General features: G+C 47.2%; 1 protein-coding gene across 1 annotated transcript; it reads right to left on the reverse strand.

Annotated features, from left to right (window-relative positions):
* Nucleotides 1-11,994: 11,994 nt before the first annotated feature.
* LOC100272582 (cytochrome P450 97B2, chloroplastic) lies at nucleotides 11,995-16,737 on the reverse strand. The gene is made up of 14 exons (XM_008681697.4): nucleotides 16,329-16,737; nucleotides 15,862-16,060; nucleotides 15,606-15,713; nucleotides 15,283-15,367; nucleotides 14,578-14,813; nucleotides 14,221-14,394; nucleotides 14,089-14,136; nucleotides 13,902-13,961; nucleotides 13,713-13,799; nucleotides 13,547-13,635; nucleotides 13,189-13,280; nucleotides 12,821-12,882; nucleotides 12,527-12,676; nucleotides 11,995-12,421 (listed from the first exon to the last, which is right to left on the reverse strand). Exons 1-14 carry the CDS (start codon nucleotides 16,439-16,441, stop codon nucleotides 12,206-12,208), a joined length of 1,719 nt encoding a protein of 572 aa, XP_008679919.1. The 5' UTR covers nucleotides 16,442-16,737; the 3' UTR covers nucleotides 11,995-12,205.
* Between the last annotated feature and the right edge of the window lie 666 nt (nucleotides 16,738-17,403).

Consider the following 17,403-nt stretch of genomic DNA (forward strand, 5'->3'; position numbering starts at 1 on the left):
CCGCAGGCTTTGCCTCGGCCTCGCCCGAGGGTCTCCGTGTTCGACCGTCTTCACCCGCAGGCTTCGGGACCGTGGCTTTCTGCTTCTAATGGAAGAACTGGTCTCCCTCGGTTCTTGGACCCTATTCGTTCTGGTGTTGCTATTGGTGGCAGACCCTCTAACCGTTCTAAATTTCAAAATTTGAACTCCGGCCGGTCTCGTCCCTGCAACCTGCAATGGCGTCCCGTGCGTGCTCGCGGGCCTGCTGGGCTACCGGGCTCTGTGACTCTATGCTGTCATTTCTGTAAGGGCCGGGGACACGTGGATTTTTTTTGTCCCAGCAAGTTTACTTCCTTCGGTTCTCCTCTGACTTCGTTCCCTGCCTTTGGGAGTCGGGCCCTTTTGGTGGGAAACCAAAATTCTCCTGATCGCAGCTCCTGGTTTCGCACACCGGATGTGTCTCTGTCCGGTGGACCGCCCATTTTCAGTTGCTTCGAGGAGTTCGCCCGAGAAGTATTAAAAAAATCTGAATCGGCACCTCCTCAGTCCCTGACGCTTTCTCTGGGCGTCACTTCAACAAAACCCCAACTTGCTCCGTCTTCGTCTGCTGGTTGCCGATCCTCGCTTCCTGCTCAGATGGCGTTTAGGCGCGTTGATCCCGAACCCTTCCTCCCTCCGGGCTTCAGCGCTTCGATGGTCCTTCACCGGGAAATTATGGCCAGGTCAGTTTCTCGGCGTCTCCCGCCTTTGCATGAGGACTGGGCTATTATCAGCATTCAACCTTTACCTGACCATGAGATTACTTTCCCGGCGGTGAGGGATGTGGTTAGAGAATACCTTGTGGAGCACCGTCGGCTTGGGGTGCGTGATATCCAGCGGTCACACCTGGGGCAGGTTTTGGTCCAGTTCAGCAGCATTCTTGAAAGAGACAACCTTGTTCTTCTCGGTCCACAGCAGTATCTTGATGCTTCCTTCACTGTTCAGCGGCACAATGATGCTTGGAACCATAGGGCCCTTTATTTTAATCGGGAATGTTGGCTTATGTTGTTGGGATTCCCTCTGGACTACCGTTCTTCAGAGCACTTGCAGGTGGCTATTGGCTCCTTTGGCAGATTGATTCTATGGGAAGAAGACAGACGCAATATTTATAGGACTTTGCTCAGGGTACGGGTCACATCCCTAGAGGAGGTCCCACAGTTCATTGTTTTTTCAGACGCTGATGGCTTTCTTGGAGATTCATGGACGGTGCAGTGTGAGATCATCCAGCAAACTTTGTTGGGAGGTCAGCCTCAAGATGAGGACCCGGTGCCAGTGGCCCCGGCGGATGGGCAACAACTTCCTTTTGAGTTTTTTGGTCTGGGTCAACCTGTGCCGGCGGCGGGCTGAGATCTTAATTTTCCACCAGATGACAACGTTCAAGCTCAACCTGCAGGCAACATTCAAGGTGACTGGGACCAATGGATTGTCAATGATCCTCCTGTTCAACCACCTCAGCAGCCCCTTCTGGACCAGCCACCTGATGAGCAGCAAGTCAGCAACCCCCTTTCGGACCTGTCCTCTGATAGTTCTTCTGGTCACATTCATGGTGCCTTGCTGCAGAATGGGCAGATTCCTGAGGATCCGGTGGCTGTGGGGCCGGTGCCAAACTTTAATGCCCCTGCCGACCATCCCATGATTGGGCCCCAAGAGGTTGATGGCCCACCTATGCAGGATGTTCCTCCTGTGCCTGGGGATATAGTTATTCCTGATGACCAGCCGGTGGAGCCTTTTGTTAATGGGCACAATAACATGGGGTTGAACTTTATGTTTTCGCATGACTGGCATTCAGATCCTGTTTTGCTGAGTCACTTAGAAAGGAAAAGAAATGTCCAGTTTTACAGGATCTGGGAGAGATTTTTTGCTCCGGCTGATTGCTCAGCGACCTCGGTGCAGGTTCCCAAGAAATGGGCGCCCTTTTTCTTATCCAACTTGATGCACGAAGATTCCTTTAGCTGGTCCAAAAAGTTCCTGTCTTCAGATATTCCTTCAGCTTTGTTGGAGCCAGAGTCTGTGACACTCCCTTTTGTCATCCCCAGGAAGTGTCCTGAGGACAAGTTCCTTGATTCGGTTGTTTCTGAGGAATCTGCTGATGACACCTCTGTCCCTTTGGACACAACCTCCTCCAAGCCTAATATTGCTATTGTGGAATCAGACCTGAGGAGAAGCAAGCGGCTTCGTGACGCCCGGGCTGGATTCAAGCAAGGCTCTTGCCAAAAGAAGAATTGTTTGTTGTGTCAGCACAAGTGTGAGGGCCCCCCTCACTTTCAGCTAAAGCTATCAGGCGCTTAGGAGAGCGCTTTTGTAATCTGTCAGAGGAGGAATTGGCTGACAAAGCTCTGAAGAAAAAGAAGAATCCGCCTGGCTGTGTTGGCTCTAGCAAGTCAGGCAAAAAAGATGAGGGGGACAAGAAGCAAGACTCTTCAGATGATGACAACTGATATGTTAATTCTGCCTTGGGTGGGTGTCTTTTGCAGGTCTCAACCTCGCCAGGCTTTTTGGCTGTCTCGGCCCTGGCGTTTATATCTGATTTCTGTGTTCACGAACTTGGTGGTTTCTGGCTGTGCCCTGTTCTGTCTTAACAGATACACTTTTGCCCTCCCAATTATTGGGTTTGGGCTCCTTTCCGTTGACGAACTTAATCTCTATGATGAATAGTCACAACGCTATTAATTACTCTGGCTGGTCTGTTTTAAGTTTTAATGTCCGAGGTATTAATGTCGTGGCTAAGGGGAATGGAATTCATTGTGTGATTCGAGAGTCCAATAGCGATATTATCTGCTTGTAGGAGACGAAGAAGGAATCTTTTGTTAGGGCAGACTTAAGAAGGTTCTGCCCCAGTTCTTTTGATGAGTTCGCTTTTGTTCATTCGATAGGAAACTCGGGGGGTTTCATTACTGTTTGGAATAGTTCGAAGCTGGTTGGCAATGATATTTTCCAAAACGAGTATGCTCTTTCGGTTGAATTTTTTGCTATTTCGTCGGAGGAATCTTGGATTATCACCAACGTCTATGCGCCCTGTTCCCCAACTGGGAAGATTGATTTCCTCCACTGGTTTTCCAATATTAACATGCCCTCCGAAAAGCGCTGGTTGATTGTTGGGGACTTTAACCTGACGCGTAGGCCTGAAAATAGAAACACTGCTGGGGGAGACATTAACCTGATGCTGAGCTTTAACGAGGCAATCAGCCAGCTAGACCTGGTGGAAATCCCTCTCCATGGCCTCTCCTTTACTTGGTCGAATAAACAAAGGGAACCCCTTCTTCAGAGACTCGATTGGTTTTTCACGTCGCAAGAATGGTCGGTCTGCTACCCTGATACTCTCGCTACAACGTTGCCCAGGGATATTTCAGATCATGTGCCCTGCTTGATTTCTTTTAAGTCAAAGATTCCTAAGCCCAAGATCTTTATATTTGAAAATTTCTGGTTACAGTTTGACGAGTTCATGACAATTTTCAAAATTCGTGGACGGGTATGCCAAGCCTTTTGGACAAAGCGAAGAATTTAACAGCAAAGTTCAAGTTCACCAGAAAGATTCTAAAAGAGTGGCAGCGGTCTCTGCCAAAAATCGACAAAACTGTGAGCCAAATTAAGTTGATTATTGAATTCATTGATCTTATCGAAGAGCATCGTGATCTTTTGATTGAAGAATGGAATTTCCGCGAGCTATTGCAGCACAAGGCTGCTGAGTTGCTTCAGCTTCAAAAAAATTATTGGAAACAACGGGCCTCCATCAAATGGGTTACGGATGGAGATATCTGCTCCAGATTCTTTCATGCTCATGCAACAGTAAGGCATGGCCGCAACACAATTGCGCTGCTCTCAGATGACAGTGGTTCAGCCTTTACAGAGCATGACCTCAAAGCCAACCTGCTCTAGAATGCGTTCAAACGTCGCTTGGGTTCCTCCGATTTCGTGGACAATGTCTTTGATCTTCCTAGTTTGATGCTCTGCCGCAGTGACTTGCATTGGCTAGATGAGCCTTTTTCAAAGCAAGAAATTGATAGTATTGTGGCGCCCTTCCTTCTGATAAATCCCCGGGACCTGATGGGTTTAATACCAACTTTATCAAAAAATGCTGGCCGATTATTTCACAAGACTTCTATGACTTATGTGATCAATTCTACCACGGGGATGTTTGCCTTCGAAGCATTAATGGTTCTTATATTGTCCTGATTCCGAAGAAGGATAATGCCAGAGTAGTGGGCGATTTCAGACCAATCTCTCTTCTGAATAATAGTATGAAAATCATTACTAAGCTGCTGGCTAACCGGTTACAGACAGTGATGACTTCCCTTGTCCACAAAAATCAATATGGCTTCATCAAAGGAAGAACCATTCAAGACTGTCTGGCCTGGGCATTCGAATATATTCATCTTTGTCATATTTCAAAAAAAGAGATTATTGTGCTCAAATTGGACTTTGAAAAGGCTTTTGATTCTCTAGAGCATGAGTTCATTCTTCAGGTATTGCTGCACAATGGCTTCGGGCCCAGATGGATGAGCTGGATTAGGGATATTCTTCGGTCTGGCACGTCTTCAGTTCTTCTTAATGGTGTCCCGGGGAAAACCTTTCACTGCAAGCGTGGGGTCAGGCAGGGAGATCCCCTCTCGCCTCTTCTTTTTGTTCTCGCGGCAGATCTGCTTCAGAGCATCATAAATAAAGCGTGGCGGCAAGACCTACTCAAGTTACCATTGCCAGAGAATTGTGGTCAAGATTTCCCGATAGTCCAATATGCGGATGACACACTGCTGATTTTGGAAGCTTGCCCTGACAGCTATTCTTTCTAAGAGCTGTCCTGAACTCTTTTGCTTTTTCAACGGGGTTGAAGGTGAACTACAACAAATCAAGTATGTACCCCATCAACGTCAGTCCTGCTAAAATGGCGATCCTTGCAGGAACTCTTAACTGTCAGATAGGTTCAATGCCCTTTACCTATCTGGGCGTTCCGCTGGGTCTTTCAAAGCCTAAAATCTGTCACTTTTTACCACTCATTCAGAGGATCCAAAAGAGACTATCATGCACTTCTGCCCTCCTCTCCCAGGCTGGCAGGCTTGAGCTTGTTAACTCGGTTTTTTCAACTCTCCCGATGTTTTTGATGTGTACTCTGAAAATCCCGGTGACCACGGTTAAGAAGATTGATTCTTATCGGAAACACTGTCTCTGGAGGGGAAATGACGTCAATTCAAAGAAACCTGCGCTAGCTGCCTGGAGTATGATTACTCAGACTAAAAAAAATGGGGGCCTGGGAGTGGTAAGATTAGAGACTCACAACAAAGCCTTGCTCCTGAAGTTTTTACACAAGTTCTTCAACAATCATGATATTCCCTGGGTTAACTTGGTTTGGAGCAATTATTACAGGACAGCCAGGATGCCTGGTTGCTCAAAAATTGGCTCCTTTTGGTGGAAAAGCTTGCTTACGTTTGTCCAAGATTACAAGGGACTGGCTGCCCCAAAAATCGGGGATGGAAGAACCATTCTTTTCTGGGAAGATATGTGGAATTCGGGCATCCCAGCTAATCAATACCCTGAGTTATTTTCCTTCGCCTGCAATAGCAAACTTACCATCAAAGAAGCTCTCCAAAAAGAACAACTTATTGAAATTTTTCAGCTACCTCTGTCGGTGCAAGCTCATGAACAATTTTTAGACTTAGACGCAACCTGGGGCCAAATCATGGTAAACAACACAAATGATACTTGGAAACTCATTTGGGGAGCAGACATATTCTCTACAAAAAAACGTATAAGCATTTGATGGGTCAGGCCCAGGTTCACCAGATCTTCAGATCGCTTTGGAGAAACAAGTGTCAACCAAAACATAAGATCTTTTTTTGGCTTTGGCTAAAAAACAGACTCAATACAAGAGATATGCTGAAAAGGAAAAATATGAACCTTGAGTCCTACACTTGTGAGAACTGCATCTGGCAAAAGGAAGAAACTCTCTACCATCTTTTCCTCAAATGTAATTTTGCAAAGGCTTGCTGGACTTCTATTGGTTTGACGTCCCCCAGAATTGCTAATCCTGAGGACGCTGCAGTAAACCTAATGCAACAACTCAATGTTCCATTCTTTATGGAAATTGTCATTCTCATGACCTGGAGCATTTGGAAAACCCGTAATGCATAGCTTTTTCAGAATAAAGCCCCGACTGTACAGCATTGCAAAAATGAGTTTGCAAGGGAACTTCATCTAGTCATGCTGAGAGCTAAAGGCCGTTTTGATTCGACAATTCCTGCATGGCTTCAGCTTTGGCAATAGAGCTCATCTCTTTTCCTTTTCCCTTTTGTAGTTTTGTTGTTTTATCCTTTGTAATCTTCTTTTCTGTTTGCTTCTAACTCTGTTGTTTTAAAGTTTTAATAAAATCTTCAGTAGAGGTTCGCTCCTCCTGTCCTATCAAAAAAAAAAGCCAAAGATAGCGAAGAACTAAAATGCTGGCTGGTCGTCATCGTATTTTCACGTGTTCCATTAAAAGCGATAAGTATAATTTGAGGCGTCATCTGGTTGTCAGCAGCACGACAGCATCTGTTTCGATGATGCATCATTGCACACGTACCGTACGGCCCATCTCATCTCAACTAGAGATTAAAAAAAAGAGAGGAACGTCCACGACCACATGCATGCTGCTCACCATGGTGCGTTTTCACCAAACCACCACTGTACGGGAACGCCCAGCACCATATGATTGTACTTGGAGTCCGATCAACGTGCGATTAATTAGCGGCGGGACTTAATAATAATAATAATAACATGATTAATCACTAGTAGTCCAGGTAGAGTAGGAGGTAGAAGCCCTCTCGGGCTTTACTTCCGAGGGGCAAGGCAGTCTAGAAAGATTCCTCGCTTCCAGAGCTGCATGCACTAGCACTGCTAGTACTAGCCTATACTACACACTAGCCAATGCAAAAATATTACAGCTACTACCAATTAAAGCAGCGAGCTAATAAACCTTGATTAGTTCAAACTCCTAGCTAAAGCAGCAAGAGCTAACACTAGCACTAGTAGTTACTTAGTACTCTTAACTGCTTAAACAGCTAGCAGCTACAAGAACACGAATCATCATCATCACCGGTCGTGATCGACGACCCACAATTACACCAATGGCTTCTTAGTCTCTGACCAAGTTAGCTCCCCGCTTATTAATTAACTACCTTAGTTGTGCGGCGGCCGCGGCAGAGGGGCCGATCGATCAGCCCAAGCTGTAGCCGCCATTGCCGCTGTTAGCGGAGGCCGGCGGGGCGGTGGGCACCACCGTGGTCTCCGCCCCCTGCATCATGCTCTGCAGCAGCAGCCCGTCCTCCGCCGAGGACTCGAAGCCGCCGTGCAGGAACGGCGCCATGCCGTCCTCCCCGCCGTAGCCGCCGCCGCCGTAGTACTGCTGCTGCAGCTGCGGCTGCGGCATGAAGAGCTGGCTCTGCAGCGACGTGGGCCGGTGCGGGTGGCCGAACGGCGCGACGACCGACGTCGGCGACGGGCGCACCACCAGCGGCGCGCCGTACTCGCCGCCGGGGCCGCAGGGCCCCGGCGGGACGCCGGTCAACTGCTGCACCATGGCGCGGAAGTTGGCGGTGTCCGTGTTGAGCAGCGTGACGGGCGCGCGGCGGGACGCGCGGGACCGCCGCCGCGCGGGCGGCTTCCCGACGCGCCCGCCGGGCTGCGCGCGGGTCGGGCTCGACGCCGACCCGCCCGCCGCCGCCGCCGGCGCGCCGCAGCCACCGTAGAGCCCGCCCCAGGGGGGCATGTTCGCGCCAGTGTCGTCACCCATATGTCGAGCTCGCTCGGTAGCTAGAGCTCGCTATGTCTAGGCGTCTAGCTGTTTGTTGTGCCCGTCGTCGGCGTACGCCGGCCGGTAGAGGAGTATCTAGTTGCTGGGACGGACGGGGGGGAGAGGGCAGCTGCTTATAGCGGCCCCCCCGGCGACGAGTCAAACGGACCGCTTGGGAGGGTCGCCGCGCCGTTGGATGCGCCATGCGCGGCGGAGCACGGCGCGCCACGTCGCCTTCTGGAAGGTGGCTGGCTCGTGGAGGTTTCCACGAAGCGTCTGTCCCGGGGATCGGACGGGCCACAGGGGGTGGAGTCGTGGGCTCGTGGCCTACTCGCTGGGATTCTTTTCTTACACACGCGGTATATTACCAGCAACGCAGACGGAAACGGCAAACAGCGGCACTCAGGGTCCATTTGGCTGGGCTGGGTCGGCCCGGGTCAGGCCGCGCGCGCGCACGAGCATGCTGCGACAGGAGTCGCGTGGCATTTCCTCGTCTCCCTGCGCTTCTGTAAAAAAAATAATGTTGTGAGCTGTTAAAAATCTAAAATTATTTGGTAAAAACACTAAAGGTCATTAAAAGTTCTCATCTATATATTTTTATAGTTCCATTCAAAGCCGTTAAAACCAGGTCCACGAGTGATTTCAGTTTTGCACTGCGACAAATCGGTTTTTTTACAAAACTATTTCATAAATCCAGCCTTTTGGTTTGATTTTTAGGGACAAAAGCCAAAGCTAGAAGCCAAACTACTCTTAATAGTAGTTTTATGATGATTTCATGAATATTTAATAGTAAATCACATTAAAAATAAATAATGTGGCATACCATCAAAAGAAACAAAATTTATGGGGATAAAACTAATTTCGCAGGATGAAATTATGTCAATTCATTTCTAAGGTCTTGAATAGAGATGGAATGAAACTCAAAAGGTCAGAAAACCTCTCTACCATTTCCATTACCATTTTTAACCAAAAACCAAAAAACAAAAGCGGGAGTAAGGATGACAACAGATCAGATTCGGATCAAATATTGCAAATATCTGCGGTTGTAACCAATATCCGTTCGTGACCATACACGCTGGTACAAATTTATATCCATGCTTGTGTCCATTAGATTTCGGACATGTTTCAGATATCAGTCGGATGTGGCAGACACAATCATTTTTAACAATTCAATATTAATTAACAAATTTCTCTCAAGTTCACCATCATACATAGTTAAAAACTTAATAAAAAATTGTCATGGGTCTACGGATTGCAGCCAGGGCACCAGAGCTTGGAAGGGGTGCGAGCCAGCTGCCAATTGTGCTACGACCTATGGGACTTGGAAGGGGTATGAGGCACGTCGCAGAAGCCAGCAAGGCTAGAAGGGACGGCCAACGATGGGGAATTGGAAGCGTTAGACGTGGGGTTAATGGAGTTACGATTTGCTTTTTTGCTGTGTAATATGAGCTCGACCAAAAAAATAAACTATGGTCAGTTTCAGATATCCAACAGATGTCGTGGGTGGGAGGTAATATCCTAAATCATACTCGCCCGACTTTGGATCGAATACAGGTTTGACCCACGGGTCAAAAAATGTATCCATACCCGACTCGTCGAATCGGATATCCGAATCCACGGGTCAAATTCCCATCCCTAAGCGGGGGTGATATAGCCGGTAATGGGGATCAATTTTGGGATATACGATTACACGAAAACGGACGCTAACCGAAAACTATGGCCGGAATATGCAATATCATATCATCACTCAACAAACCACAATATCAAAAGTTTAGGACACCATAAATCACGACTACAATATTAGACTTCATTTTCAAGGGCATCAGATCACTCACAGTTCACATGCAAAAACAAAAACAGTAGAATCATTTCCCACAAGTTGCATAGAATAGTCCAATAAAGTTTAGTGCACAACAGAATTATCCACCGACAGTCCGACACTAGTTCATACAAATATCAGACTTGAGCAATAATTCCATGGGACTTGTTTGGTTTCGTTTGGACCCTAGAAAAAAAAGAACAGAAAGTTCCCTGCAGCTCCAGGTCCATACATAAATCCTAGGCGCGCAGATTCGGTTGCAAATTTTCCGGGACAACAAACAACCATAATAAAAAAAGGCCCAATATGCATCATACTCTTTGACCCAACCTGCTGCATCACATGCTTCGTTTTTAAAACTTCGAAAGGCAATAACGAAAGACCCGAAAGGTACCGGACTACCGGGGCTTCTTTTCACACGTGGTGTACCAAAAAAAAAAAAAACAAGCAGATGATGGTTGTGCCTTCAGATACTACTGTACTTGCATGCATAGAGAAGACCGGGTTATTTCATCTTACCCTCACTCAGGCTAAAACAAAATGGCCCTGCAAGTCTTTTGGTAACAGAGTGTAACTTACCTGTCACGGTCACTATATAACAAAGCAACACAAAGGATGCAGAGGATGGAGAAAGGATAGGGTTTGGCGTCGACCAGGCCCCACCAGGACGTTGACCTCTCAACGGTCGACTGGTTGTTGATGCTGCATGATGCCAGCCTAGCTGCCCAACTTCTGTGCAGCCTTCGGTTGGCGAGGGTTCTCATTACTCCCGAGTCCGAGGTAACTTTTGCCAGGAGAAAAGGGTGGTTGCAAAGGTTAGTTACATCGACGCAGGGCAGCTTCGGTTGGCGAGGGTTCTCATTACATGATTATTAGTACTCTCTCCGTTTCGTTTTAGTTGTCGCTGGATAGTACAAAATTGAACTATCTACTAGATTAACAATTGACTGGCGACAACCGTGTACGGTACTGTACGCGCGCATCTAGCTCCAACTCCAACTGGTGGTCTTCAGCTCAGACCTGGGTGTCGTTTGTTTGCCTACATAGTATAGTAGTACAAAAATGCATATGTCACCTTGTTTCCTGAATGTGATCCGTCTCTGCCGCGCCCTTTTGGGGCTTGTTCGGTTCTACCCCCAATTCATATGGATTGAGGGGGATTGAGGGGGTTTTAATCCCTAGTAAGGGCTTGTTTGGATAATCTGATATTGAAGTGGATTGAGGTGGTATGTGGTGTATTGGAGTGTAATATAAACTAATTTTTTTTCAATCCCCTTCAATACACCTCAATCCACTTCAATCCCACTATAACCAAACAAAGCCTAAGTAAAAATCTCTCCCAATCTGTATCAAACCCCTCCAATCTATATGGATTGAAAATAACCGAACAAACCCTTGCAGGGCATTGTTTCTTGCTTGGCCCTAAAGTTTAGGGCCAGTCCACTAGGTCCCACACCCCACGAGTCCAACAAGAAAACGGGGAGAAATTCGAGGGAGCAGAGCATACGCCGTTGAAAGTTCAACAAGCCGCTCTAGGGCGGCAACTAGCCCCCAGCTTCAACGACTCCATCCACCATCATATAACATACTGCACATACGCATCACATGATGGGTCAGGGTCAGGCCTCAGGCGGGTCTGGTCTGCTCCTCTCCTCTTTAGAAGTTTATCCTCGAAAAAAGTTCCAGGCTCCCATAAATTAGGCAGTCGACTAGCAAACGCCATGCGTAGACCCGCCATGGTCAAACCAACCTCTGGGCATGGTCGTAGTAGTAGGCAAGGAGCCTGCCATTTTCTTCTTCCCTTTTCTCATTCAAGAACCATTTGCTGACGCAAAAAGGTTTCAGGAACGCGCGGCACGAGCTAGCCGCCTGACCACCCACCCACACACACACACAACCAAAAAAAAAAAATCCAATTCAACCGCAGTGAATTTTCGCCGTCAAAGGACTGGGGGAGTAGCCTGCTTACCCGTCGCTGTCCGCGCTGCTGTCAGATCGATCCGGCCGTGTTGTTCATTCCTGCGGGCTTCGTGTTCCCTGCGCGGCATGCCGGCATGCATCCCGTCCCGTGGCGGCACGGCACAACAACGCCCCAGCTGCTGCAATCCCAGTATCCCACATGGTGGTGGACTGACGATGACAGTGCTGCTACCTGCCAAGTGCCAACTGCCATGCCAAGCAAACACTATCACTCGAACCTAACTCTGCTTAACAGGACAAGATCAGGTTACCTGGGTTAATTCAGAGACCAGAAGAAACGAGGCGCCTCAGCCGGGACGGACAGTGGCTCACACGCTGTCTTTGCTTGTCTCGTCTCGTCTCGTCAGTTTAGTTGGCGTGATTGCGTGAAGCGTGTGCGTACAGGTGTTCTCAGGCGCGTGTGCGTGCATGCACCGGAATGTCAAGCTCAATTAGATAGATAGATAAATAATATATTGTTGTGGTTGCACCTGTTACGCTACAAGCCTACAAGATATGTTTTCAGTGTACACGGTTCCCATCCACTGGTCTGTCTGCGATGCAGTTTAGCTCGCCTAAAGCACATCACAGGAGTCAAGCACGAGAGCTACTTCTCACTCAGTGCAAACTGCAAAGCTAATGTTGGCCCGTCAAGTCCTTCTCCTCAGCCTGCACCACAGCCCGTTCTTCGTGTGGATCGTGGCGCCTGTCACCATCTCCACTTCGTCGGGCGACCCTCTCAGCTCCACGTCGAACTTCCGCAGCAGCAGGGCCAGAGCCACCGTCGACTCCAGGAGCGCGAACTGGTCCCCCACGCACTTGCGAGGCCCTCCGCCGAAGGGGAGGAAAGCGAAGTCCGCTATGATCTGGTAAGTGGCAAATTGATATGCTCTTGGTTTCTTTATATATACAGGGGATAAATTCGTGCAGCGGTCGAAGAGAGAGAGAAAAAAAAGAGAGTTGAACCTGACCTCGTTGGGGTACATTGCGCCAGGACTCCGGTCAGGGTCAAAACCAGACCAGCCTTCTATGCTCTCGTCCTTCTTCGGGACGGAAAACCTCTCGGGTTCAAACTCATTTGGCCGGTCCCAGAAATACGGGGATCTGTGGAGGTTGTATACCTGCAGTGCCAGAATTTACCGTAAGTCGAGCAATGGCTTGGAGTGGACTTGGACTGGAACTTTTATGATGAGGCCAAACTCGTAGTCATCTCTGTTGCACAATGCTATCCAAGCCGTTTCAAAACTGCAGTTGCTTAAACTCACCGAAACAAATATATCGGTCCCAGCTGGTATTTCATATCCCTCTTTTGCTCCATTGCACCCGCCTGGGTAAATAGACGATCACGGCGGCAGAGTTAGAAGGCATGTACCAGCGAAGGCAACGCACCCTGCTTGTCACTAAACTAATTCATTGAAAAATAGTTGTGTGTGCTGATCGAAGGATACAATTTGCCAACATCCATCCACAAGTATAGAAAGGCTGTCATCACCAAGGTCTCGATAAACATATTACCAGTAACAAGAACAGCGACTTCAACCAAACTAGTCTAAATGGCCACTCAAATGACCACTACACACCATTTGTATTGCTCAGGAAAGAACTTACGACATTACAGAGAAGAAGATGGTACCTGGCAACTTGTCTGGCCGGAGAGAACGCCTGATTAACAATGGTGGCTGAGGATACAAGCGAAGAGCTTCAAGAATAATCAGTTTTATGTACCTAGAGGGCAACACAAAGGTTTCATGAGAGATGCAAATTCATTTCAAATGTATAGATATAGCTAGTAATTTCAGAGAAGTCGGATACCATGGATATGCTACTGTTAATAATCTGATAATATTTTTTATGAAACAATAATCCTTATTGATAATATTTTTATGAAACAATAATCCTTATTGTTAAGCACCATACACCTATCCCTCAATAAATGGAAAATAAAAGAATCAATTCTAGATGAATAAAAAATAATGGTACAGGTGACATACTCCAGTTTCTTAAGAGATTCGACAGTAATTGCCCCATTGCTGAGAACAGAATCAACCTCTGCCTGGGCTTTTCTCATCCTGGTAGGGCTCTGCATGACAGCACAGTATGACCACATGATATTCAAGCAAAAGTTTAATTACTAATTCTGTGATAACATCTGGGTACCTGGGCTAGCAAAAAAACAGACCATGTCAGAACAGCAGCAGTTGTTTCATGTCCAGCAATAAGCATTGTCATAAGATCATCTCGAAGCTGTCACAACACAAACCATGAAATGTATCAAGTTAATTTGCTGCAAATAGCAAGAAATAGAAAGCATAACATAAAATTCTATGCCCGATTTCCACAATTTACCTGGCGATCATCAGCGTCAGCTCCCCTCATGTCAACAAGGAACCTCAGCAAGCTGGCATCCTAAAAGCATGATGGCACAGATATGAGATACTATTCACCAAAATCCCTAGATGTTCAGAAAAGATAAACTGGTGAGTACTACTGACACTGAAATGAGACAGCAAAGGAAGAATGAACAGCAGCCAACCTTCAGAGAAGAGTAGTCCCTTTGCTGGAGCTTTTCCACATCAGCTTCCTATATAAAAAGTCTACAACATCAGAACTACAGCAAGCTCCTTAAAGTGTCCCCAAGTTAGAGTTGTGTTTCAGTTGCACAAACCTGTCTCGTCTCCTTTGCATTTTTTATAAGGTTATCAAGGCAATTGTTGATCACTTTGAGGTCACTATGGAACTTGCGCTGCCTTGGAACTATCCATTTTGTCAAAGGAAGATTCCAATAGGGGATGTAGAAGGTGGAACGGTGCTCAGCTTCGAAAAGTGTTCCATACACTGCCTGCACAATGGAAACAGAAGCTCCTAAAAGCAGAGAAGAGGAAAGTAGCAGCAATCCAATACTGTCCAAGATAGTCATAAATTATGAATATTCTTCTCTACTTTCAGTCACTTTCTCTATACGAGCACACATTATACATCCTATGCACAAATAAACATAAGATAGAACTACAGATATACCAACCTTTATTACAGGAGATTCCTTAGTAACCGAGTCAAAATCAAAATTGAACACACCCAATCCAATGATATCAAGTGCCAAATTGGAGAACTCAGCTTCAAGGTCCACAATAGTCGAATTTTGTTCACGGCCTTCACTTTCAGTAAGCTCCTCAAGCTTTGATATTGTTCTCTCTGAACATCTCGTAAATGTCCTCACCATAGCTTCTATGAATAAGGCATGGAACCCAGGTGTTATAACTGCAGAACACAAGGATAGGATAAGGTGTGCCATTAGTAAAATATTATGTGAAATGCATAAATGAAGTTCAAATTATCTCCAAAACAATTGGACCATGTTGATTGATTGCTTCATCAAACAGTAGTAACTGTTAAATATCGCATTTAAAGACAGAAAAATGGCATATGTTTCATCCCTCAAGGCAAAAAGCATGCTAATAAATTCAGAATTGAAAGAATCCCTAGGATGATTTTGCATGCCTAGAGATGTCTTTTCCAGAACACACAGTTGAGCTAGAAAAACTTTCAAGATAGAAAAAACAAAAGTAGAAAGAACTGGAATTGAAGCTCAGGCCAATGATGAGCCTGCTAATTTTGACTAACAGTATGGGCTATGCACATAGATTAACACAGAGCAATCTGCAGTATTGTGGTCAGTCCAAACTAAAAAAAACACAGAAAATATGATTGGATATCCAACCTTTCTAACCTTTTCTCCTTTGCTTCCAGGTATCAAGGTCAGCGGGTATAAGACCCTTCCCCATTATGGGTTTTAAAATTTCAGCGAGAACTCCCTGATTTCAAGTAAAAAAAATACCATGTAAGAAAGAAACCCGCCAAACTACACCAATTATTATTTATCAGGGAAGTCAACTCTCCACTGACGTAATAATATATGCAAAATGTGGCCATCATGTGTGTAAGGTGGTCATGGTCCAATTCCTTGTATATTCCATAGTTTTTTCAACGAACAATCCTTTTCCTCTAACGAGTTTTCAACAATCCATATCCGACACATGCGAGACAGCATACCTTATCATAATAGAAAGCGTTCTCCCGGAGGATGTGTCTAGCAACGATAGGGTCAGAGACAACAACGAACGATTTGGGTCCAAAAGCAAGCTTGTAGACAGAGCCATGCTGTGAATTAAGACATCATAACACGTCAGTGTTGCAGGGGCTGTGTCTAATCGAATTTTACTACATAGCCATAAGTGGAGAACAAAGGATATCGAACCTATGATAACATGTCAGTGTTGCAGGGTTCAGAAAGGGGACGCGCATTCACCTCGAGGAACCAGTCGTAAAGCGAGAAGAAGAGGGGCTTGCCGAAGAGGTCGGTGACCGCGCCCTCAGCGACGGGCATGGCCCCGAGGTTGCCACCGCTGAGGAAGTTGGTCAGCAGGTTGCTGGCGTTGTCGAGCAGGTTCCGCTGCTTCGGCTTGGGCGGCCGCTCCTGCTGCTTGTCGACGCTGGTCGACTGGCACCTGCACCAACGCGGGAATTGGCACGGGCCAGTCGATCAGCCACTCGGTCTAGCGGTGATTATTCTACCAGACACCAACAGTAACTCGTGTGAATTCAGCAGGCGGCACCCCCCAACTGCAGGCTGGAGCCGACAGCCCGTTGTTCCCGGGACCTTGATGGCATAGTGCAGCCGTGCAGGCAACAGATCGAGCACCTGGCGGTCGGCCACGCGTGGACCGCTGCCGGGAACGAGCCGGGAGGTGGGTGAGGGCGCGCACGCGCGCGTACCTGAAGCTGAAGGTGAGGCGACGCCTCCCGTGGGACGCGGACGGCGCTGAAGCCGCGGCGCCGAGACGCGGCGAGGCGGCGGCTGGGCCCTGGAGCAGCGTGGCCGCGGCCATGGCGCAGGAGCCCGGCAGCACAGCTGCACAGCACAGAGCCAGAGCAATGGGGTGGAGCGTGGTCACTGGCCACTGGACCTGAACGGACAGAGATGATAAGGTGGCCGCGCTGAAATTGATTGAATTGAATTAGGCGTGATCGGGAATATCATCGGGCCACGGAGAGTGGTGCGGTCGGCAGTCGGCACTCGGCTGGCCGGTTGCGCGCCGACCACGGAACGTGGTCTGGTCTGGACGGCGCGGTGCGCTGGTCTGGTCCGGCCACCGGCGCCGGCGCGAAACGATACGTGGAGCGCACGAGCCGAAGCGGTGCCATAGTTGGCCAAAAGGCACGTGGTCCGGCAGCCCGGCTTATGGGATCATATTTTGGTCTGATCTGGGCACGGTTAGCACGAAGGCCGTCGAGTCCGTGCAGGCCGAGCCCAACCAGTGGGCTGTGTTTAGGCCCGCTCTAACTGCCAGCACGCCCGTCGGCCTGATATCTTAGCCCACTAGCACCACTTTCTGTAGCCCAACATATATAAGACTCCAGGCCTCACCATTACTGTAACGCTATTCGGGACATTCCCAGCATTGCCAGCAATACTCCAGTAGGCGGCACGGAGACTTTTTCGTTTTTATATTTAAAATTTTATAAAATTTAAAAAGTATATCGTGATTTAAAAAAATTCAAATCTGGGTGCCGGCACGCGGCGGCAGGTACCTGTTATTTTTATATATTTTTAACACAAAGTTTTGTTTTTTTATATCTCTTAACATAGAATAAATTAGAACTAAAAATCAGATATTTTGGTAGAGTACATAATAAAGTACAACTATGATTTTTCATTTGGTTGTTTGATTGCAGGAGAAACTTGATTGCATTATCACCGTTCTAAAATAAAGGTTACTTTTTTCTTAAAAAAATATTTTACTATCTACCTTGACATAGCTTATATTAGTATATAATAAAATTTATGTAT

Source organism: Zea mays, chromosome 4 (assembly GCF_902167145.1).
Source record: "Zea mays cultivar B73 chromosome 4, Zm-B73-REFERENCE-NAM-5.0, whole genome shotgun sequence".
Taxonomy (NCBI): domain Eukaryota; kingdom Viridiplantae; phylum Streptophyta; class Magnoliopsida; order Poales; family Poaceae; genus Zea; species Zea mays.